This window comes from Leuciscus leuciscus (assembly GCF_965113295.1).
Source record: "Leuciscus leuciscus genome assembly, chromosome: 5".
Lineage (NCBI taxonomy): Eukaryota > Metazoa > Chordata > Actinopteri > Cypriniformes > Leuciscidae > Leuciscus > Leuciscus leuciscus.
Window position 1 is genome coordinate 1,676,528 of NC_138729.1, and position 24,348 is coordinate 1,700,875.

Below are 24,348 nucleotides of genomic sequence, written 5' to 3' on the forward strand. Positions count from 1 at the left end.
CGCACACTTCTCTCAGTCTCTGTGTGTGTTCAGTCGCACACTTCTCTCAGTCGCACACTTCTCTCAGTCTCTGTGTGTTCAGTCGCACACTTCTCTCAGTCGCACACTTCCCTCAGTCGCACACTTCCCTCAGTCGCACACTTCCCTCAGTCGCACACTTCCCTCAGTCGCACACTTCTCTCAGTCACACACTTCTCTCAGTCGCACACTTCTCTCAGTCGCACACTTCCCTCAGTCGCACACTTCTCTCAGTCGCACACTTCTCTCAGTCACACACTTCCCTCAGTCGCACACTTCTCTCAGTCTCTGTGTGTGTTCAGTCGCACACTTCTCTCAGTCGCACACTTCTCTCAGTCTCTGTGTGTTCAGTCACACACTTCTCTCAGTCACACACTTCTCTCAGTCGCACACTTCTCTCAGTCGCACACTTCTCTCAGTCGCACACTTCTCTCAGTCGCACACTTCTCTCAGTCACACACTTCTCTCAGTCGCACACTTCTCTCAGTCGCACACTTCTCTCAGTCGCACACTTCTCTCAGTCGCACACTTCCCTCAGTCGCACACTTCTCTCAGTCGCACACTTCTCTCAGTCTCTGTGTGTGTTCAGTCGCACACTTCTCTCAGTCGCACACTTCTCTCAGTCTCTGTGTGTTCAGTCACACACTTCTCTCAGTCTCTGTGTGTGTTCAGTCGCACACTTCTCTACAAGCCGGACAGATTCTGCTGGAGATTTCCCTCGACGTCGTCAAGTGTGGACAAGAAGATCTGTTTAAACATCCCTGGACCACACACACTGAGTGTGTGTGTGAGTGAGTGTGTGTGTGCGAGTGAGTCAGTGAGTGAGTGTGTGTGAGTGTGTAAGTGAGTGAGAGAGAGTGTGTGTGTGAGTGAGAGTGTGTGTGAGTGTGTGTGTGTGTGTGTGTGTGTGTGTGAGTGAGTGTGTGCGAGTGAGTGAGTGTGTGTGAGTGTGTAAGTGAGTGAGAGAGAGTGTGTGTGTGAGTGAGAGTGAGTGTGTGTGTGTGTGTGTGTGTGTGTGTGTGTGTGTGAGTGAGTGAGTGTGTGCGAGTGAGTGAGTGTGTGTGAGTGTGTAAGTGAGTGAGAGAGAGTGTGTGTGTGAGTGAGTGAGTGTGTGAGTGAGTGAATGAGTGAGTGAATGAGTGAGTGAGTGTGTGTGAGTGAGTGAGTGAATGAGTGAGTGTGTGTGAGTGAGTGAGTGAGTGAATGAATGAGTGAGTGTGTTTGTGTGTGTGAGTGTTTGTGTGTGTGTGTGTGTGTGTGTTTAATCTACAGAAGGCCTAACTAACCTTTTGACTTCTAACTGTGTTAAACTTCACAGCAAGGCTGTCAAAAAAACAGAGCCGTTTGTTTTCTAGTTAGTCAGCTTTTGTGCTCCTGACACACACACAGAATCTGTCCACTCCTGACACACACTTTCTTCCTCTGCTAAAAACACAAGCTGCTTCTGTGAAAGCTATTTAAATACTTGCATTCGCTTGCATTTTCTTCTCGAAAGCAAGTTTGCAAGTTCTCTTCCTAGTTTCATGCTTTCTCTGATTCACGTTCTTGGATATTAGATGCACACACACACACGCACACACACACACACACACACACACACACACACACACACACACACACACACACACACACACACACACACACACACACACACACACACACACACACACACACACACACGTCTGGGGTTAAAAGCAGGGCACAAGTTCAAAATTTCCCCGCGCTTTGTTTGTTGCTCTGTTTTTTTCCGACCCGATGCGACGGCCGACAGTCGCTCCCGGAGGTTTACACAGACCTACACACACACAGGCCGTCACACACACACACACTCACACAGACCTACACAAAGACAGGCCGTCTCCACAGATCCCGGCGAGACAAACGGTCTGGGTGAAACCCTCAGCGTCAGCTGTGATTGGATAACTGGAGTAACCAGTGGACCAATGGCGTCGAAGTTCGCCGGAGTCGAAGTGTGTGATCAGAATGATTGGGTTTAACTCCCTCCAGAAGCGTCTCACACACACACGAGTGTGTTCCCGAACACCAGCATCCGAACGCTAGAGAACATGACAGCGTTTACTGTGTTTCGTCTGACGCTCTGAGACACACTCGTTTATGATGGAGGAACAAGAGTCTGATTGCAGAAACGTACAGTTTATTACTGATATTCTGAACCAGTTTCACAGGAAGTGATGATTTTGCTCTCTTGAACACATGGGATGGAAACGCTGCTTTATTCACAAACGTTTTATGCGCTATTCTAATTTTGTGCACAAATGATGATGACGAGTCGTGACTGGGATGATAAGGAGATGAATCTGGGGGATTTGAGCGGGTCAGAGGTCGCGGGACGTTGCTAGTCTCTGCACGCCACTGATAAGAGTTTGTTTGTCTTCCTGTGGATGGTCAGGCCTCAGTCTAGAGCCGAGGAAACGCTGGGACAATAGGTGTGTGTAGCAGCCCGTGACCTCCCTGTCTCTCGCCCCGTCCACTCCTCACCGTTCCTCTTCCGTCTCGGCCTGAAAACACTTTCATCAGCCTCCCGTCTCTAACCCACCGCTTCAGGAGCAAGGACAGTCCACTACAGCTGAAACACTGTGACTAAAATACCTTTTTTCTTATTTCGTCTTGTTGCCAAGACAGCAAGTACTAAAATCAACCAAACAAACAAATTAAGCTAAAACCATACAAACTATAAATAAAATAAATATTAACTGAAATTCAAGTTTAATAAAAATGTGTATAAGTGCCAAAATAAATAAAAATAAATATACTACAACTAAAACTTAATAAAAACTATATAAACATATAAAAAAACTGAAAAAGGACACACAAATACTAAAACTTTAAAATTCAGTAGTGCTGTCGAGTCGATTAATCGCATCTAACATACTCACATATTGTATTTATATACAAACTTTTATGTTAGATGCGATTAATCGATTCGACAGCTGTAAAATAAAAAAAGTTAAATGAAATTTAAGTTTAGAATTTTTTTATCACTAAAACTTTAAAATTCAATAGTGCTGTCAAATCGATTAATCGCATCTAACACGTTTGTATGTATATGTGTGTATAAATATATATGCGCACACACACACACACACACACACACACACACACACACACACACACACACACACACACACACACACACACACACACACACACACACACACACGTATATTATATATTTAGAAACTTTTATTTTAGATGCGATTAATCGATTAATCGAATCAATAAAAAAATTAAATGAAATAAAAAAGATTTGTATTTATTTATTGAGACTAATATTAAATGAAATTAAAGTTTAATTTAATTTAGGTATATAATTTAAGTGTAAGTACAAACATAAATAAAATGAAATAAGCTAAAACTAAAAACTATATAAACATTAAAAAAACTAATAAAAACGACAAACAAAAATGCAATGAATTGTTTTGACAGCAGCGCAATTAAAAAAGTTAAATTAAATTACATTTCAAAATCTTAACAAAAAATATAACAGTACAGCAATGATATTAAAAGAACATTGCTCAGAATAATGAGCAACATAATCAATCATAAGCAGTTCCCGTTAAACTGCCTGAGTGATTGGCATCTGTTAATTGAGCTCCAGATCTGCTTAAAATGTGTTTGTTTTCAGAAGAAACGATGAGACAGAGTCTTTAAGCTAAAACATGACATTTTCTGCCTGTATCTGCTTGGGAAAACCAATCAAGAGAGTAAAATATGTGCTTCCTCAAATCTATTTTAGTAGCGGAAATGTAAGTGTTTTCCACACAATCTGCAGAAGGTTTTATGTGTTTTACCTTCAGACCCTCCCTAACCTCAACTGAACTGGACCTGATCCGCGTCAGTGTCGTTCCACAGATGATCCTCCCAATCTCTTATTATGTTCCTGACGGGAAACGTACGACCGGTTTACCGGTAAAGGAGTTATTCATGTGAAGGAAGCCGGCTGCTGGTTGAAGAGGATTCTGGCGCCTTTGACCTCAGAGCCGGAAATGAGCGTTTGCAGGATGCCAGATCAACATGCTTTCTTAAAAACATCATCGTTATCTGAAATGTTCTTGGAGTGACTCAATGCTTTTGCTGTCTGCTGGTTTTTGACCTTAAAAACAAGAAACGATTATGTGAGAAGAAGCTGACACGCAGTTTTGAGCAAGATTAGCTCTTAACTGTTTCTCCGCCATTCACAAGATCATTTATGGCAATGCTTCCCCGCAACTGAAACGGTTTTCCTGCAATCTCTGATTATTATCCTATAAAGTCTCTGGTGAACCCAGCAGTGTTGGGAAAGTTCACTTTCTACATGAACTATTTCAAAGTTCAGTTCACAAATTTTAAAATGAACTAGTTCAGTTCATAGTTCATACTTCAACATTGTGAACTAAGTTCACAGTTCCAAAAATGAACTAGTTCATAGTTATTTTTTTCCATGTTGCTGCGAGCTATTTTTTTTGTTCAAAAATATTTCCACTGCCCATACAGACCCACAGACAGCAATTATTAAAAACGTGCTGCTTGAATGGTCTTTTTTAATGAGGAATTATTACAAGAAAAAGAGGACAGTAGTCCTTAAGGTGCAAATGTTTTTAATTTGAATAATTTTCCATTTCAGTACATATTAAAAAGGAATACTGGAATCCTGGAAAAATATACCAGGCAGCGGTTCAACAAGTGCAGATTTTCTTTTCCTTTCAAAGTTTGCACAGAAATGTAAGATTTTTCCCAATCCTCACCGACCTTGTCATAAAACTCGTTTAAATGATCATACGCCGCCTCCTCGCTGCTTCTTGTTTTGATGACGCATACGGCAGCGCGACACTGGTGGCTGGTTTTGCCAGATTGGGTGTTTTTTCCGCTACATATTAAGGCCGGTTTACGGTGTGTTTTCGCCTGGAAGGCTCTATAGAAATCTGGCACCCTATTGAACGAAGTTAAACTGAGAGAGTGTGCCGTTCACAGACACCAGAATGAACGAGTTCACAGTAACGTTCATCAGGCAGTATTACGGTACGTTCAGTTCACGTTCGCCTATCGTTCAATGAACGCGTTCAGGCACAACAGTGGAACCCAGTGTGTGTGTGTGTGAAGTTTTATCTCAAAATACCCCACAGATATTTTTTTAGCATGTTAAAATTGTCACTTTTTCATTGTTTTTGTGTGTGTCCCTTTAAATGCAAATAAGCTGCTGCTCCTGGCACAGGGGGCGGAGCTTCAAGAGCTTGTGTATGTGTGTGTGTTTTAGCAGCTCCGATTACCTCACACAGACACACACTGAACATTTCAAAAACGTTTAGCCTTTTATGTTCAAACCGGAGTCAGACAATGATGGAGAGACTCAAGAAGTAGAAGCAACAGGACATTTCTTAATGGTTAGTTGATGAATTTATGTAGATTATGTGTAGTTAACTATCTTCAATTAGCATATTCTGTTATTATAATCTATAAATCGTGTCCCGGGGGCGGGGTTTATGTAAATTCTAGGGTTGGTGATGTCACTAACCCGGGAGGAATGTGGTGTAGTCTCTACCAGCCGTTTGCTGTAGTCCTTATAAAGTGATTTATTTAAAAGCAAATATCTCCCTTTGCTTTGAACTTTGAGCGTCGTAAGTGTGTAAAGAGAAAGGGAGATGCTCATTACACAGTGTCAGTCTTGTGTTTTTCAGGGAAGTGTTTTTTCGAAAAGTATGACCCACACGAGTTGTGTAAATCCCAAAATAAACTGGTTGAGGGTGGGGTCCTGGTTACTGTATGATGAAATCACATAATACAGTTATTTCATGTACGGATTGCTTGTGTCAGCGCTGCACGAGCTGGCATGTGAGCCAGGGATGCCAATAAAAGGCGATTGGTGTTACTCTGTGTTACCCGGTAACTCCCCAGAATTTTGACAATACCTGGTTCTTAGAACGTGATATGGCTTAGTGTGATCATGAAATCACAACGGTTGTGTAATAACCACGATCAGATGATTAATAATCAATAACTGTGAGCGACGAGGTTGTTAATCGAAAGCATTTGCTTCTTTTGAAGCCGTCAGCCCGCATTATTTCAACTTAGTTTAGTTTAAAACAGTGGAATTCCTGGTGAAAAACTACATTACCCATGATGCTGTACAGAAAATTCCACCAATCAGAGAGTCGAAACCAGCAAAACTCCGCCCACTGCCATGAATCACCGGGAATGACGTGATGTTGTTTATGCTCAAACAGCAACATTACACAGTAACTAAAAGTTAAAAAAGTTAAATCATAATCAACCACCCCTTTAAGAAAATGTACCGTCCGTAAATATTTTTTACTCGGCATGAAACGGACACCAACATTTTACATTTACATTTACATTTAGTCATTTAGCAGACGCTTTTATCCAAAGCGACTTACAGATTAGGACAAAATTAGATGCCGGTGAAAAAAATGACCATTTTCAGATACAGAAATTGTAAACGTATAAACGTAAAATAACACTGCATAGTCTTCACTGTATAAATTAAACGTAGATTAATCCTTATTCAAGTTATAGACGTTATTCAGTCTAGATAAGAGAGATTTTTCTCTGTCTGTTGTTGTTTGATTAACTTTAAGGACACAGATACATTAGGCTACTGTCACTTTAAGAGCTGCACGGATCCAATTTACTGTTACACATGCGTTTTCCTCTCAGCTGTTTATGTTCACTTATGACATGATGATGTTTAGGAGGATATTTGTAGCCAATATGGGCATTTTAAAGCGCAGGAAGACGTGAAAGAGTTAAATTCAGTGTTCGTTTGCTGTCTAAGACGTGGATTTCAGGGCGTGCGCATCGGATGTTTGCGCACAGAAAACTAATGAATAAGTTCCCTTTCACGTCTTCTTGCGCTTGAATATTGTAATCGGCAAGGCTTAAACTTTCGTGATGATGGAGCAACAACTGTCGTTCATGTTTGTTCACATTCTTGTTTTTACAACAATTTATTAGAAATTATACAAATATTACCAGCCAACTGGCGATTGATACGTTTCATATACTCGCCAACGCTGATTTTTCACATGTGTTCATTTTTAGGCTCCGCCCATCCGGGTGAAGTCTTTTCGGGATTCGGGATAAACGGGATTTTCTCCGTTTATTTGTGTGAAATGTTCAAGTGTTGATAAAACAAAACGAGTGAAGCTTGAATATTTTTTGTTCAAAAGCAAGAGTCTCTGTTCTTTATTTTGATATATAGACTGTTTACATATTCATACAACAAAATATTCATACAAGTTTTGTGGAAATGATCAAAAATGCTGGCACTGGCAGGGAAAGAGTTAACATCTGTACCTGGCTTGAGGAAATAAATGATCCTGTGGGATTATTAGTGTGATCATGTGATGTCTGGACAGCTGGACAGTTACTCTGATTGATCTGAAGCATTTTCCCAAAAATTGAAGTCTTCTCTGGAAACCCACAGCATGCCCTTCTCTAATGCTGGAAATGAAATTCATCTGTTGGTGCCTGACTGCTGTGCGTGTGTGTGTGTGTGTGTGTGTGTGTGTGTGTGTGTGTGTGTGTGTTTTCCAGTTTTAAGCAATTCCTCTGTGAGCCACTCTGATATTACTCACCCAGTTGGCGAGAGCTGTTTGTGCGTGTGTGTGTGTATGCGTGTGTGCACGTGTGTGTGGCGTGTGTGTGAGAGTGCCTGTGTGCGTGTGTGTAAGAATGTGTGTGTTGCTTCAGACCAAGGCCTGAGGGTCAAAATGCAAGATGAAGCCTCTCTCTCTCTCACACACACACACACACACACACACACACACACACACACACACACACACACACACACGAGGGCAGAGAGAAAATAACAAACGAGTTGTTGTGATGGATGGATGGCGGGACATTATTTGTGTCTCGACCCGATTGAATGACTTAAACATTTCATCGCATGGGAAAGAGTCATCGGCGCTCTGATGAAACCAGATAAAGCCGTGGCTTATAGCTCATTTAACACAGAACCGCTTACTGAAAGCTCTGGCATTTCCGGGTCACCGTTTACGTCCCACGAGTCGGACTGATATACGTATGAATGTCAGTCTCTCTGACGGCCCATCAAAACAATATAATGAGGATGTCTGAGGAGAAGTCGATAGCAGTCTTGTCTAATAAGTGTGGTTTTATATCAAGCCGTCCAGTGACTGGATGATTTTAGACCCAGGGCTCCAGACTAACTGTTTTGCCAGCGCTGTAGCCCATAACTGAACATTTGTAGGAGTACAGGCAGAAATGTAGGGGCACACCTTAAACACACCTGCAACTCAGTTATTCACATGCTGACCGTATTACTGACAAATGCCACTGAGTTCTACAGAAAGTATTTGGTAGCACTGGAGGGTTGACAGTAAAGCACTGAGCTTAATTTGAGGTGTAGATACAATTAAGTTTTATTTATTATCATTCATAATGTCTTAATATTGATTCAAAAGCAAAACAAGTGAAAAAATATATATTAGGGAGTGAAAATAGCCCAAAATGTCCTCTGCTGCCACCTACTGGTTACAATGGTAATTTAATCTTTTTTTTTTCTTTTTTTTTATACATGTGAGTTTTCCTACATCTTAAAACTTTTTGTTTTATAATTGTGGACAATCTTTGAAGGATGAACACTTTGTTTTTTTGGTCATCACATTAAAAATAACATTTAAATATGATATTATATCGTGCTGGAAAAAGATGTGTAATACTCGCAAACATTTGACTATTTCTGCCACAATACCATAGTTACAGTTAGTGTTACTACATTAAATCCACGGTGAATGTTGCAGATTTGTGGACTTGGTTCATGGCACAGTGTTTCGACGTCGGCGCTGTTTGATCTGATATATCTACGGTTGTGATTGGATGATTGTGGTTTGCTATTGGCTGATCTCATGTGAGTGACAGGTTGCCCCGCCCTCGTCATCAGAGAAGAGAAGAGATGCTGTGAGAGGAAGTTATTCTGATTCAAGATTACCAGGAACATGAAGTTAAAGATGTTTAGATATTTTTACTGGAAACATGATAAAGATGCTCATTAAGAATATGCCGTGTATTTACAATGTTTCCCCATTCAGTCTTTGCCGACCTCCTCTGATAAACCCAGACTTACTGAGACAAAGACAAAGCCTGGACTGCCGTCACCATCGGCTTGACGTCTAAACATGTCATTTCCTGTTGTCCTTATTGAAGCTTCCTGTATTTCCTTCCACTCCGTCCTCAGTAAAAGAGCAGAACGTGTGTTTACCTGAGTCACTAAAGACACACATGCACTAGCGTTTCTGAAAGAGTCTCTTCTGCTCGCCAACAACAATACAGGACAAACTGTGATATATTTTTAGAATTTAAAAAAAGCTATGATGCGCAAGAAAAAATACTGATTATTATCAACGTTGAACAGTCATAATTTTGTGGAAACTGTGACATTTTATTTGAAATATAATCTTTTGTAACTGTACATTTAATGCTTCTCTGCTGAATAAAAGTATTATTTTCTTTGAAAACTTTTTTTTATCAAAATAAATAACAGCTATTATTGGAGGAGAACATTGGGATACATAGAAAATGTTCAGTCCAGGAAACACAAGAAATAAAATCAGTTAATCAAATAAATAAATTACATATTAAATGAAAATTAACATATTGCTTTGTTGTAACTCTAAATCTGAGCCTTTATTTAAAACCGCTGCTTGTTATAAATACGTAATATGATTCAAAGCTCCATTCTCCTCATTCTTGATCCTTTTAGATGTCATTTTGTGCATCTAAAGCGCTCAAAGCCTTTGTGTAGATTTTAGGGATGTACGATATATCGGCCACCATATCGGTATCGGCCGATATATGATAGTTTTTTAATATTATCATTATCGGCCTGATAAGAACATTTGGCTGATACTGTATATTAAAGCCGATAAATAATGTATGATTTCCTTCAGCTGAGACGCTTCAGATGTGCACTGTTCAACATTATGGTTTTGAATTGCTTGAAATATGATTGGAATCATTCAAAAAAGGAAAATACTATTCAGTGCAACATACACATCTAAGTGCAAAGCTACATAAAATTATAATGATATCATTATAATTGTGTGCTTGGGACATGGAATTTACTTGGGAGACTCAAAAGACTCAGGCTCTCAAAAGTTATAGGCCTATAAAAATTAGGATTTAGATATATCGGCCAATATATCGGTTATCGGCTTTCAAATATAAAGAATTATCGGAATCGGCCAATTTTTATATTGGTGCATCCCTAGTAGGTTTCCATTTTACTCTGCAAATGCTGAATCATTCTTTCACACAATGATCTGCTGTTCACTTAGAGATGATTTCTTTAGCAATGTTGCACGTGTCATTCATCCTTTTGCCTTTAGATCTATTTAAAAAGAAGTTGAAATTGGTTTGGCATATTTCTCTCAAGTCGTGACATATCACATTATTAATCAGAGGACAAGAATCATTTACTGGAATCAAAAGCATCAAATTCCTCATGTTTTCTGTCGAATGAAGTCATTAATGAAGTGAAAACAAGTGTTTTAGCATCTACTGTGTCTCTGGGTCACAATATTTAGGCCGAAATGTAAGATTTATGCATAGAAAATTTTCATTAATTTGGATTACACAGTTTTAACATTGTATAAATGACATATAATGCATATTTGTCAGAGAAACGTGAAGGTTTCTGAACTCAAAAAACTATTTGCATCTGTTTGATTTTATTTAAATGATCATATTTTCAAAATTCATTGACCCATTTCATTAATGCATGACAAATATGCATCACGTCATTTATGCAACGTGTTTATGTTAAAACTGTGAAATCTAAATGCATGAAAATGTTATATGCAAAATTCTCAAAATTCATAAGGATGAATATCGTGACCCAGAGACACAGTAGATGCTAAAACACTTGTTTTCACTTCATTCGAGAGAAAACATGAGGAATTTGATGATTTTGATTTGTTAGGGTCAGGGTTATATGCAACTCAGATGAATTTTAGTGTCAGTATTTTAGTTGTGACCCGTGTCCCCCAGAGGAAGCACATGGTTTATTCTGGAGGAGATTTATGAGCTGCTGGCAGGATATTTTTCCCCAGGGCCGCAGATGATTTCAATAACTCTTTTATTCTCTTTAGACTCCAGTGCGATCTGTGAGCTGAAGGGTGTTCCCGGAAACAGTAATGATTGGATCACCCTGAAGGAAACATCTCTGGGATGCTGGACGGATTTCACCACCCAGGACGACGAGAGAGAAGTCCACATCCTAAACCTGCTGTTATCAAATGTGAGTCGCTTTCATTCATAAATCCAGTACAAACCAGCAGCTGGAAAGACCAGCTCAGACCAGCATGAAGTGGTTCAGACTGGTTTAGTGTTGGCAGACCAGAGACCCACTTTACCCACTTAAATAATATACTTAAGTGCAATTAGTTGAACTTAAGAGTGTTTTTGAGCCACTTAAGTAGGACTTAAGCACATTTTATGTGTAATAATGCTGAATATACTGACAAGCATTTATGCTGTAAATGCGTTTTTAATTGATGAAATTGCAGTTAAGTACATTTAAAATATATTAACTTTAAATGTGATATCAGTACAGTTAAAATTATAATCAAGTACTTTTAATCTGCTTTGGTATGTTAGTCAACACATCAAAGTGCTCTTCTTTAAAAGATTATTAAAACATAATGACTTTTTAAAAGTGTACTTAAGTGTGTTAAGAAGTGTTAAAGTCCCCCTGTAGTCAATAATTGTAACCCTTAAAACTAATCTTTGATCACCAAAATTACATATTTAAGCGTTTATTCCATGAAAAAGAATGAAGAATGTAACTCGACACCCTTGCCTCATTTAGTATGCGCGGTTCTATGAATATGCAAATGAGCCCCGCCTCCACTCACTCACTCAGCTCAGAAATCCACTGGTTGACGAGCACACGTTGATCTGATTGGTTACAAGGTAGTTTGTGACGTCAGAAACACCAGCGATTTCAAAGCGTGTGTTTGAGACTGTCTTTGGTTCACTGCAGTTTTAAGGAGGAAATACTCAGCAATAACCGTCTCGTATTTTCAATAAAGTGAAAATTGATGTGTATAAGTCTTATCTGATGGTATAGTTCATCAAACAATGTCCAAAGTTGAAGCAGTCCCTTAGTAGATTAATAATCCAACCTTTTGCGATGAATCACTCCTTACGATAACAGTTCTCATGCATCAGACTCTTCCAAATCAGGAACACTCATAAGCCAAAAGTCCCAAGCTTACATCCCTCTGGACTTTAAATAAATAATCCATATTTAGTTTGCAACATGCAGTGTTAAAGTCACTGATAGAGAGTCCTTCTAAAATACATACAAACAAACTGTATCAAACTTCTTAGCAACAAACATCATCATCATCATCATCATCATCATCATCAAGGCATACTTTTAAATAACAAGAAAGAAAACAAATCCGTACTTTAAGTTGAGCTTGAAATGGAGCATTTCCCAACCAGGACATAGCATAGGAAAAGTGGTTCTTTAGTAGCACCAAAACATTGCTGGTCTAGAAGTAAGAACCGCTTACGAAAACAAACCTGTGACCGCCATTTTTTAGATAGCAGCTAATCTAGCTAATAGCAGCTCGACTGTAATCTCCACGTATGCACGTCACGGCGAGCTGCACGAACGCGTTGGATTCGCCGTGTTTGGATGGCGATGTAGGTTCGCAAAGCCATGAGCATCAATAGTAACGCAGCGACCGCCATTGTTGATGGAAAGCTTGTTGGAGATGCATCGGAGCGGCGGGAGTGTGTGGAGAACACACGACTCTTTGTGCTTTTGGATCGCTCTCGCAGTGCTTCGATGTCATGAGCGGTCTGAGAGAAGCCGAACCATCTCGAGCAAGCCTGGTGTGTTTGTGTTTGTGAGTTGCTGGGAACATGAGATGTGTACAGTGATGTAAGATCTGGCTCTCTGGCCTGTGGAAAGGCAAACCGGTTCTTAGAAGGTTCGTCAGTCGAACACACTCCGAACTGGCAGTAGCTCTGGCTCTGAACTAGCACCCGGTTCTTGCTGGTGGAAAAGGGGTAATAGATAGGGGTGCACCGATCCGACTTTTTCAGTCCCGATACCGATACCGATGCCTGGGCTTTGTGTATCTGTCGATACCCGATACCGATCCGATACTATTGTTGAATTAATAATAAACTGTATACCTTCCACCTTATACCTTCCTTGAAGAGACTAAAGGCACCAGACTTTACTAACTAAACATAACTAAGACAAAATAATAGATGTATTTAATGTGTTGAATTCTTATTTATTTAAAAAAATAATCGTGCATTCAAATCTAAAATATAATGTAATCAAACTCTTAAATTAAAATAAATAAAATGTAGCCACAAGAAACAAAACAGTGCATTGGTTGAACATACAATAGTAATCAAACAGTAACCAAACATTGTAAACATGTAAAAAATATAAAGTGCAAAGTCCTGCAAACAGGAATTTAAAATGCAACATAGCAGCTGAACCTGAGAATAAACAAATAAAAAGTTGGTCGAACAACAACTTGATCACACAAACAAATAATAACCAAACATTGTAAACATGTAGTGCAGTGTCACACCACCATCACAAACATGACCTGTGAATGCTCACTTAATCAGCAATGGCACATTTAAATGTCAGTTTTAATGATCAATATGTTTCATATTTTAAAAAATGAAAACAAAAAGAAGCAGGGTTGTGTTTTATATTTCGTGTTGTTATAAATATATGCAGTAAAGATGATCAATGTATGCGTTTGCCTGAACCACATTTATGTGGCCATTAATATGTTTAAGATTTTTTATTTTTATTAAAAGAGGCAGAGTGTTGTTTTATAACATATTTCGTTTTATTGTTGGCTAAAACATACATAAAGAGATGACCGGAGTAGCCAGAGCGAGCTGAGTGACACGATCAAGAACGCTGCTGTTCCATTTGCAGAATAACCGGACTTGCCGCCTCTCGTCCTCGGGAGTTCGTTCTCCTGAGTCGAACTTGGCAAGTCCGAACTACCAAGGACGCAAGTCCTTGCGTACTTGGTATTGAGAAACGGCCTCTGGCTCGCTCCATGTTGCTTCTAGCATGCGACACACGTGAAGCTGACGAATGACGTAGGTTCTGCTGCGACGACAAAAAAAAAAAAAAAAAAAAAAAAACCTGGATCGGCCCGTGGATCTGTTATTTTTTCCGATCCCCGATCCAGCTATTTTGTCAGTATCGCGGCCGATATCCGATCCTAATATCGGATCGGTGCACCCCTAGTAATAGACATATAAATAACATTTTTCACCACAGGGTTTGATTGTTCTTACACAAGCGGATCTCTGAGCTGCTGTGAGTGAGTGGAGGCGGGGCTCATTTGCATATTCATAGAAATGAGGCTACGGTGTCAAGTTACATTCAAGATACTTTAAGGCATGAAGAATTTAATTTAATTTTTTCAAAGAAAAAGCCTTTAAATATGTAATTTTGGTGATCAAAGATGAGCTTTAAGGGATAAAATGATTGACTTTAAGTCTGCCAGAAGAGTCCAGTACAATGAATAGCAGATTTCCCATGTTGAAACGTCTCGTTTGAGCAGGAACATCACTAACACACGACACACACTGGTTTCTCCACGTGGGGTTGAGAAAGACCAACACAGAGCATTAGTGAGCATCTCCCATGATGCAACACTCAAAGCAGGAGGGTTTTGTGTGTCAGCGTCATCTTTCTTTAGAGACACTCATCATGTTGACTGTATGATTAATAATCAGCATCAGGATGATACACAGCTGAGACGTGGTTGTTTCTTCATCTCTGCTGTATGAGTGAATTGATTATAATAATAATTTCAACACAAAGCTGTGGAAACGTCCTGTCCTTTATCTTCTGGAGTGAATTAAAAAGTTGAGTTGACACATGGTGTGGAGGAAAAAGAGAAACATATTTTCTATTCTGTAATGCTGATTGCAGAAACAACTCATTTTGAGTCCCTCCTTGTGTCTTTGCTGATGAAAGCAGAGCGTTTATGAAAGAAACTGCTTTGTTCAAACACACTGATAATAGAGGAGATCTTCAAATAGCTCAAATAGAAGTGCACTTAATTGTACTGAATGTGCACTTAAAATCTTCAAAGAATATTACAAAAAAAACTGTACTTGCAGATCATATAATATTAATGAAATAAAAGGCCACTTAACTGTACCTCAAGATAGTTCACGTTCATGACTATGATTCTTAACACACTTTAAGTACACTTAAGTGAAGTGCAGTTATAAAAGTTTTTCTTTAAAGTACATTATATATCATTATGTTTTAAAGGGGACTTATTATGCCCCTTTTTACAATATGTAATATAAGTCTCAGGTGTCTGAGAAGTTTCAGCTCCAAATACCCCTCAGATAATTTATTATAAGTTTATACCCCACTTATCATTTATTATATATTTTTGAGTGGAAGGAATAGCATGTTGTTTTCGTGCATGTATCTTTAAATGCAAATGAGCTGCTGCTCCGCCCCCTTTCCAGAAGAGGGCGGAGCCTGTACAGCTCGTGCCTCAGAGACTCTGGCAAAAACTAAAACATCTGTTTGGTTTTGATTATCATCTCTATCTGTGGTTTTCTGAGCGCACACATCCGAATCACGCACACAGAAAGCTGGATGTCAGACATTATTAAACTAATATTAGCACATTCCTGAACGGCTCATTTTGAGACAGTTTCAGATTAATGGAGAAGACAACAAACAATATGCAATATGAATTTTGCATAATAGATCCCCTTTAACTATCATTTGTTGTGCTTTAAAGAAGTGCACTTATTTTGATGTGACTAAAGCACATATAAAGCGCTTGATTCATTTTAACTTTAGTGTGTAATTCAGTATTGTTATTCAATAAACATGTGTAAATACAAATCTTTTTTTTTCAATAGAAATTAAGTCCATTTCATCAAAAAAAAAGTTTAATTCTCAAACCTTCCTGACGGAATTGTCACTTTTTATGTAAATGATCCCGTTAATGCATTGGAGGAAGCCACCACACGCACACACACACACACACACACACACACACACACACACACACACACACACACACACACACACACACACACACACACACACACACACACACACACACACACACACACACACACACAATGTAAGTGAGTTGTGTCGGAGTGGGCGGAGCTTCAGCTTCAGTGATGTCACTGTCTGGAGCGCTGGAGCCGACCCGGTCGAGGGGAGACGAACACACACACACACACACACACACACACACACACACACACCACACACACAGTGTAAGCTGGAGCCGACCCGGCCGAGGGAGAGACGAAGAATAACCGGAAACTGTTATGCATCAGCAAAGCCCTGAAAAAAAGTGCTCTGGAGAAAAAAAATGCGCAAAAGGAAAACAATTGTATCTTGAAAGCACAGGAACAAAAATAGCCAGGGCGAGTGATCAGACATTGTTTGACCCGAGCGGAGTGAGGCGGACAGCGATGGATTATGGGAGGCCTGCGTGTGTGTGTGTAAACACCGTTGAGGATTGGTGCAAATTATTAACATGGCTGGATTGTTTCCTTCAGCACGCAGTTTCCATATTAAATATAGAAGCTCGTTCTCGCGTCAGTGGACTCGGAAATCAAACTCAAGACGTTTGCAATGAAAATACAACAGAGCAGAGATTGAAATTGTTGATCCAAAGGTGAAGAGCTGTTATTTTCCTTCATTAAATAAATGTATATGAGAAAACTATAAATATTGGAAATATACTGTACAGTACACTACCATTCTTAAAAAAAAAAGAGAAATTAATAATTTTATTCAGCATTTAATTGATCAAATTGATCAAAAGTGACATTTATAATGTTTTTCAAATAAATGCATTTTTTTTTTAAACTTTCTATTCATCTAAGAATCCTGGAAAATAAAATGTATCACAGTTTCTACAATAATATGGACTTTGATTATAATAATCATAAATGTTTCTTGAGCATCAAATCCTCATATTTGAATGATTTCTGTAATGATGCTGAAAATTCAGCTTTGATCACAGGAATAAATTACACTTTACTATATATTCACATAGAAAACAGCTGATTTACACTGGAATAATATTTCACTTTTTTTACTGTATTTTTGATCTAATAAACACAGCCTTGGTGAGCAGAAGAGACTCTTTTAGAAACATAAAATATCTTACAGAATATCCCAAAACTCCATCAACATAATTAATCTAATAATATAGGGAAATATAATAATAATAATAATAATAATAATAAATATAGCTGCAAGCAGGAAAGCACTTTTATTTTTTTATGATACAATTTTTCTCTAAACATTGTTGAAATACTAAAGGGATATGGTAACTGAAAAAATAAAGAGATGGGAGGAAAAATTATACTTAAATGTTTCCAAGCTCAAAGTCGCTGTATAGATAAATAATGGCATCAACATGGCATCAACAAAATACAGACACATATGCATGCATATATACATACAAATACATATGCATACAGTACATACATACACATAGTCAAATAATGAGCATCGCAGTTAATATTACTTAATGCAACACACTGGAGATTGAAGCTCAAGTCCAGCAGATTGCATTATGGGATATAGTACAGCACTGTTGTGTACATGACCTGCATCATGCATGCAAACAAATGTCATCCAGTAGAAATAGTAAGAGTGGTTTACTGTTCTGACCACAGCCTAGGTTTGATTGGACGACTGCAGGGGTTTCAGACTGTAATAAATATGTTCATAGTGTGCATGACGTCACCAGTATGTTTCAGAAGTGAAGCCCAAAGTGGGCGGAGCCAGCCGTCGCCATCTTGGCCGCGCGTCACTCCCGGATAAACGAACATGTGCAGTGAGGCGGATTAGCTGAGGTGACGTGACGCTAACGCTAGCAGACAAACGGCTAGTAGTGACATCAGCGGCAATCCACCTGTCACTCAAGTGGCCACGCCCTTAATAACAACTTTAAGCCTTAATATAATTTAAACGGATGAATTATAAAAATATTCACCCCCCTCACAGTCGTCATGAAGGGCAAGATTAGCGATATAGACCAAAACCACTTTTTGCACCAGACTGTAAACATGTGTTTTTCTGCTGTAAAGTTGGGCATTTTAACATGAGGGTTTATGGGATTGAGTCTCTTCTGCAGCCGGCCTCTAGTGGCCAGTGGAGGAACTGCAGGTTAAGTCTCTTCAGTGTTGGTTTCTAGAGAGAGACGAGAAGGTTGGCGCTTGGTTTCAGGTCAGTGTCCTGTCGCGAGTACTTTTGTGCATCGCATCACAGGGTTTCACTGTAATTAGCACATCATTATTCCCTGCGCTCCTGAATCTCCAGAGCTCATGCTCCCATCATGCACCTCTGCAGGGATGGTTCTCAGTGTTTGGTTTGACCCGCTGTGCTGAGGTTCAGTTCATCCCATCAATCCCAGTCTACAGTCTCTGTTGGGAAACTCCAGCTGAAATGTGATGCTCATGTTTTTTCAGTCAGATTTATGAAGTGTGTGTGTGTGTGTGTGTGTGTGTGTGTGTGTGTGTGTGTGCTAGTCTTACTGTTACACTTTCATGACTGTTTCTTAACACACTCTTAAAAAGTGCACTTATAATAATGTCGAATTAACAGTTTTACTTTAAAGTATGTTTGAAATCATTGAGTTTTAATAATCTTTTAACGAAGTGCGAAAGATTGCAAGTGTTGACACATGCTAAAGCTCATACGTACTTAGTTATAATTTAATCTGTAGTGTCTTTTTCAATATTACATTTAATAAATATACTAGTTTTTAGCTTCATCATTACACATGTGTGACATACAAGTTTCAATAGAAATGGCATTAAAGTATATTTTAGTTTACCCTAAAATGTTAGTCAGGACACTTTAAACCAAAGACAATAGAAGTAATTATGAAATTACACATAAAGATGTACTGAAGTTCTAAAAAAACACTTTAAAGTTCAGCTAATTCTGTTATACATATAAACTATTTAAACTATCACATTTTTATTTAATTGAAATTAACATGCACATGTGTCCGAAAACATAAAAGTATCCTAAAATGTACTTTATTTTCTCAATGTTCAAATGATGGACTTTGAAAAAAATGGTACTGAATTCATAATTAAGAAACTAGAAATTAAGAAACAAAAAGAAGAAAAAAAAAGGAATGACATTCATACAAGTTTGATATTGAATTGTTGTTGTTTTGTGCAAATGAAGTTGACATGATGTCTATCTGTGTTGAATTACTTTGAGAGTAATTTTTCCTTCATTGCAGACCAAACTGTGGCCAATTCAGTTGAAAAGACAGTGTTTCTTCAGACAGGTTTATGAAGTGTGTATTATTGATGTCTCATAGACTCCTTCAACACTGCTGTAGGTCTCTCAGTTATACAGCACTTCTGGGCAGATTCACAATGTTTCTTTAACTCAGTATTTGGAGGAAGGCACTGACTTGGGAATCTGTGAGGAAAGTTTCTTGTTGGTTTTTATGATCGCTGATCTACTAATGGAGGTAAAGTAGGAGGTCTAAAACAAGAAGCTCATTACAGTCATTGTTTTTCTCCTTTACATCTGACTTTCATTAATGTCTTTGGCATCGTAGATGAACTGTTGTTCTCCAGAGGGCAGTTTGCAGTTTTCATTTACTCAGACTTCATCCCTGTGCTGTTCTGGTGTCGAGATTACGAGTGGGTTTGCTCTCAGTATGAGCGAGTCCGGGTTCGTCTGATATACTCCAGATGGAAGCTCTTCCTCCAGACGGACACAGGAGACACAGATTTGACCATCTGAGACTCACTGTGTTGTTTTGAGGAAGCATTAAAATGATCTGATTGATCAGAGGATGGATTGTTACTACGACATAGTTACTACATTTAATGTTAAAAGAGATTAATTTTGAGTTTGAATATCATTTTGCATGACCTTCATTGTCGTATTGAAAACAACAATGGATAATTCACCTTGGCTGTGAGTTTTGATTGATTGGTTGTGAGTGCAGTGCGCTTGCAGAGAGACTCCGCCCACACTCTCTTCTGATTGGCTGTGAGTTTTGATTGATTGGTTGTGAGTGCAGTGCGCTTGCAGAGAGACTCCGCCCACACTCTCTTCTGATTGGCTGTGAGTTTTGATTGATTGGTTGTGAATGCAGTGCGCTTGCAGAGAGACTCCGCCCACACTCTCTTCTGATTGGCTGTGAGTTTTGATTGATTGGTTGTGAATGCAGTGCGCTTGCAGAGAGACTCCGCCCACACTCTCTTCTGATTGGCTGTGAGTTTTGATTGATTGGTTGTGAATGCAGTGCGCTTGCAGAGAGACTCCGCCCACACTCTCTTCTGATTGGCTGTGAGTTTTGATTGATTGGTTGTGAATGCAGTGCGCTTGCAGAGAGACTCCGCCCACACTCTCTTCTGATTGGCTGTGAGTTTTGATTGATTGGTTGTGAGTGCAGTGCGCTTGCAGAGAGACTCTGCCCACACTCTCTTCTAATTGGCTGTGAGTTTTGATTGATTGGTTGTGAATGCAGTGCGCTTGCAGAGAGACTCCGCCCACACTCTCTTCTGATTGGCTGTGAGTTTTGATTGATTGGTTGTGAGTGCAGTGCGCTTGCAGAGAGACTCCGCCCACACTCTCTTCTGATTGGCTGTGAGTTTTGATTGATTGGTTGTGAATGCAGTGCGCTTGCAGAGAGACTCCGCCCACACTCTCTTCTGATTGGCTGTGAGTTTTGATTGATTGGTTGTGAGTGCAGTGCGCTTGCAGAGAGACTCTGCCCACACTCTCTTCTAATTGGCTGTGAGTTTTGATTGATTGGTTGTGAATGCAGTGCGCTTGCAGAGAGACTCCGCCCACACTCTCTTCTGATTGGCTGTGAGTTTTGATTGATTGGTTGTGAGTGCAGTGCGCTTGCAGAGAGACTCCGCCCACACTCTCTTCTGATTGGCTGTGAGTTTTGATTGATTGGTTGTGAATGCAGTGCGCTTGCAGAGAGACTCCGCCCACACTCTCTTCTGATTGGCTGTGAGTTTTGATTGATTGGTTGTGAGTGCAGTGCGCTTGCAGAGAGACTCTGCCCACACTCTCTTCTAATTGGCTGTGAGTTTTGATTGATTGGTTGTGAATGCAGTGCGCTTGCAGAGAGACTCCGCCCACACTCTCTTCTGATTGGCTGTGAGTTTTGATTGATTGGTTGTGAGTGCAGTGCGCTTGCAGAGAGACTCCTCCCACACTCTTTATGTATACAAAATAATTCAGTACACACACAAATATTATGTAAACACAAACTTTTATTTTGGATGCGATTAACCGTTGCCCAGCACTAATTGAAATGCTTAGTTTTATGATCAAAGCTCTGTAGTTTTAAAACATATAATGCAATGCAATGATGATTGAGAGATGAACAAATAAACCTTCCTCAAAAGCCTGATGATCATATTTGATACTCACAATATTTCAAAAAAATGAAAACCGGCTTCAGTCCAGCTGAAATATTACTAACAATATCAAATTAATTCTTACATTTACTTGTGCAAAATAAGAAAGATTTCACAGCACAAAAACACGCTGAATAATTATACTAAAATACTTTTACTTGCTAAAAAGACTGAAGTAGATCGTGTGCGACAGGTTTATCAGCAAATCTGGTTGATCATTTAGAGACCTTAGAAATTTCTTTTTTTTTATGGAAAAAAACTGACAGGCTTGATTAAGTCTTAAAGTTTGCATTATTCCTTCCATTGTGCAGTATAAATAGAGTCCCAGAAAGAAAAAGTGGCCTTGAAAATCCCGGATGATGCACTTAATTAACCGGAAAAAGGAAGTGTGGAATGTTGGACACTTCATGCGCTGAGGCCATGTCGAATAACCTTATACAATGAGTACACTACTAGTATAGGCAGTTGAGTATATAGTGTAAGTGCATGGTTTGAGACACAGGTTTAGATCGAGATGTACACTGTGTTACCGTAGTAAAGTATAGGTAAAGATAAAGGTAAAGCTTGTGCTGAGGCAGAGCCCAGGCTTCCAGTCCTCACTTCAGCGCGTCTGAATGTCTGCAAAACAACAACGCCACTGCCAGACCAGCACAAATGTTTATGGTGCGTGATTTCTGTGCTTCCTAATCACAGGAAAAGAGCCTGTGGGAATTTCTGCCGCCTGGATCAGATTGTGTCTCATTTACTTCAGCTTTACTCTGTCTTCAGATTCAGATCCTCAGCTGGTGAAGAAAGAGCTCCGTGATCTGTGGGATGTGTGGGATAAGAAACGAGTGAAATGTGGATCGGATCACTGAACTGTGCTTTCGTTTGAGTGACGCTCTGACCGTTACATAAGAGTACACACACACACAAACATCTTCACAATCGCCCAGTACACTTGAGATTATAACAGCATACTAGCGTTTTCTGAGGCTTGCCCGTGTAAAACTCACTGTTGTGATCTAGCTGTTGTGTTTTGTGAGCGTGTGTGTGTGTGTGTGTGTGTGTGTGTGCGCATGTGTCTGTGTGTGTGTGTGTGTGTGTGTGTGTGTATATATATATATATATATATATATTTCATACATTTTATATTGACATACATTTTATATTATTTACATACTACTATAATATTAAAGGGATAAACAAATATACAGTACAGGCCAAAAGTTTGGACACATTACTATTTTTTATGTTTTTGAAAGAAGTTTCTTCTGCTCATCAAGCCTGCATTTATTTGATCAAAAATATAGGGAAAAAAATGTAATATTGTATATTATTACAATTTAAAATTAATGGTTTTATTAAAAATAAAAAAATATTTTCTAATAATATAAATCTTCTTTACTATCACTTTTTATCAATTTAACACATCCTTGCTGAATAAAAGTATTGATTTATTTCAAAAAAAGAAAGAAAAAAAAATTACGGACCCCAAATGACTGACCAGTAGTGTATATTTTTAAAAAACTTTTTTTAAAACTTTTTATTCATCAAAGTATCCTAAAAAAGTATCACAGGTTATGAAAAAATATTAAGCAGCAGAACTGTTTCCAACTTTGATAATGAATCATCATATTAGAATGATTTCTAAAGCAGTGGTTCTCAACTCCAGTCCTCGGGACCCACTGCTCTGCATATTGTGTATGTCTCCCTTATTTAACACACCTGATTCAGATCATCAGCTCGTTAGGATAGACTCCATGAACTGAACTGAGTGTGTCAGATAAAAGAGACATCCAAAATGTGCAGAGCAGTGGGTCCCGAGGACTGGAGTTGAGAACCACTAAAGGATCATGTGATAGACTGGAGTAATGATCCTGAAAATCCAGCTTTGCATCACAGAAATAAATGATAATTTAAAGTATAATAAATTGAAAACCATTTATTTTAAATTGTAATAATATATCACAATATTACATTTTTTTCCCTGTATTTTTGATCAAATAAATGCAGGCTTGATGAGCAGAAGAAACTTCTTTCAAAAACATTAAAAATAGTAATGTTTCCAAACTTTTGGTCTGTACTGTATATTTTTTAATTTGTCAAATATACCGTGCTGTTTACTCTGGAAGCTTGTTCTCTCGCAATTCTGATCTTAGATCTAAACTAGCAATTGCAAGAAAACAGGTCAGAATTGCGAGATAAAAAGTACATTGTAAATTTTTCTGACCAAATGGGCTCAGATATTAATTTCAGAAACCGTTCTTGTATTTCCACAGGATCAACGGATGTTCTTCTCCCTCAACGTAACTGCAGCGAACCCGTCTGTGCTGATCATAAGATCTACAGCCACACAAACCATCCAGGTCGGGCTTCAGAAGAATCCTGCCGTGAAGTTCATCGTGAGTACCAGTGCATTCAGTCTAGATGAAGACAGTTCATTTGTAAATCACTAAAAATAAGAGATGTTGTACATGGCAAAGAGTGCATGTTTGTTGACGAGCTGCCAGCACAAAGACTCTTACATCCACGTCTTTATATTGAACAGTGGAACTAATGGCCCGTCGCGTGGGATCCGCTGGCAGGTGTCTGACAATAAAACCAGCTACAGCTGTGCATTCCAGCTCTGTTTCGAGAGGCAATTAACCCTGTTTGTTTAGCCTGTGATCCCATGGGAATTTGCAAACAGACTTTAACTAGTGTAGAATATAAATGTGCCAGAGCACTCGAAACAACACAGCCCGGTATGACAATTTGTTTTCTTCAATTTATTCTTTCCATCGTCCAACCTTGTTAACCTTTATTAGATTGCTGTGAAACAAACCACACTGGGGTTACAGTGGAAAACCGAATGGGAGTGAACAACATTTATAGAATTCA

General features: G+C 39.0%; 1 protein-coding gene across 9 annotated transcripts in view; it reads left to right on the top strand.

Annotated features, from left to right (window-relative positions):
- eng (endoglin) overlaps positions 1 to 24,348 on the top strand; it is a 56,582-nt gene that overhangs the window by 5,420 nt on the left and 26,814 nt on the right. For all 9 annotated transcript variants that reach the window (XM_082170530.1, XM_082170531.1, XM_082170532.1 and 6 more), the window contains exons 3-4: positions 11,151 to 11,299; positions 23,748 to 23,870. In XM_082170530.1, coding sequence (XP_082026656.1) covers positions 11,151 to 11,299; positions 23,748 to 23,870 — 272 coding nt within the window. The remainder of the gene's footprint in view (positions 1 to 11,150; positions 11,300 to 23,747; positions 23,871 to 24,348) is intronic.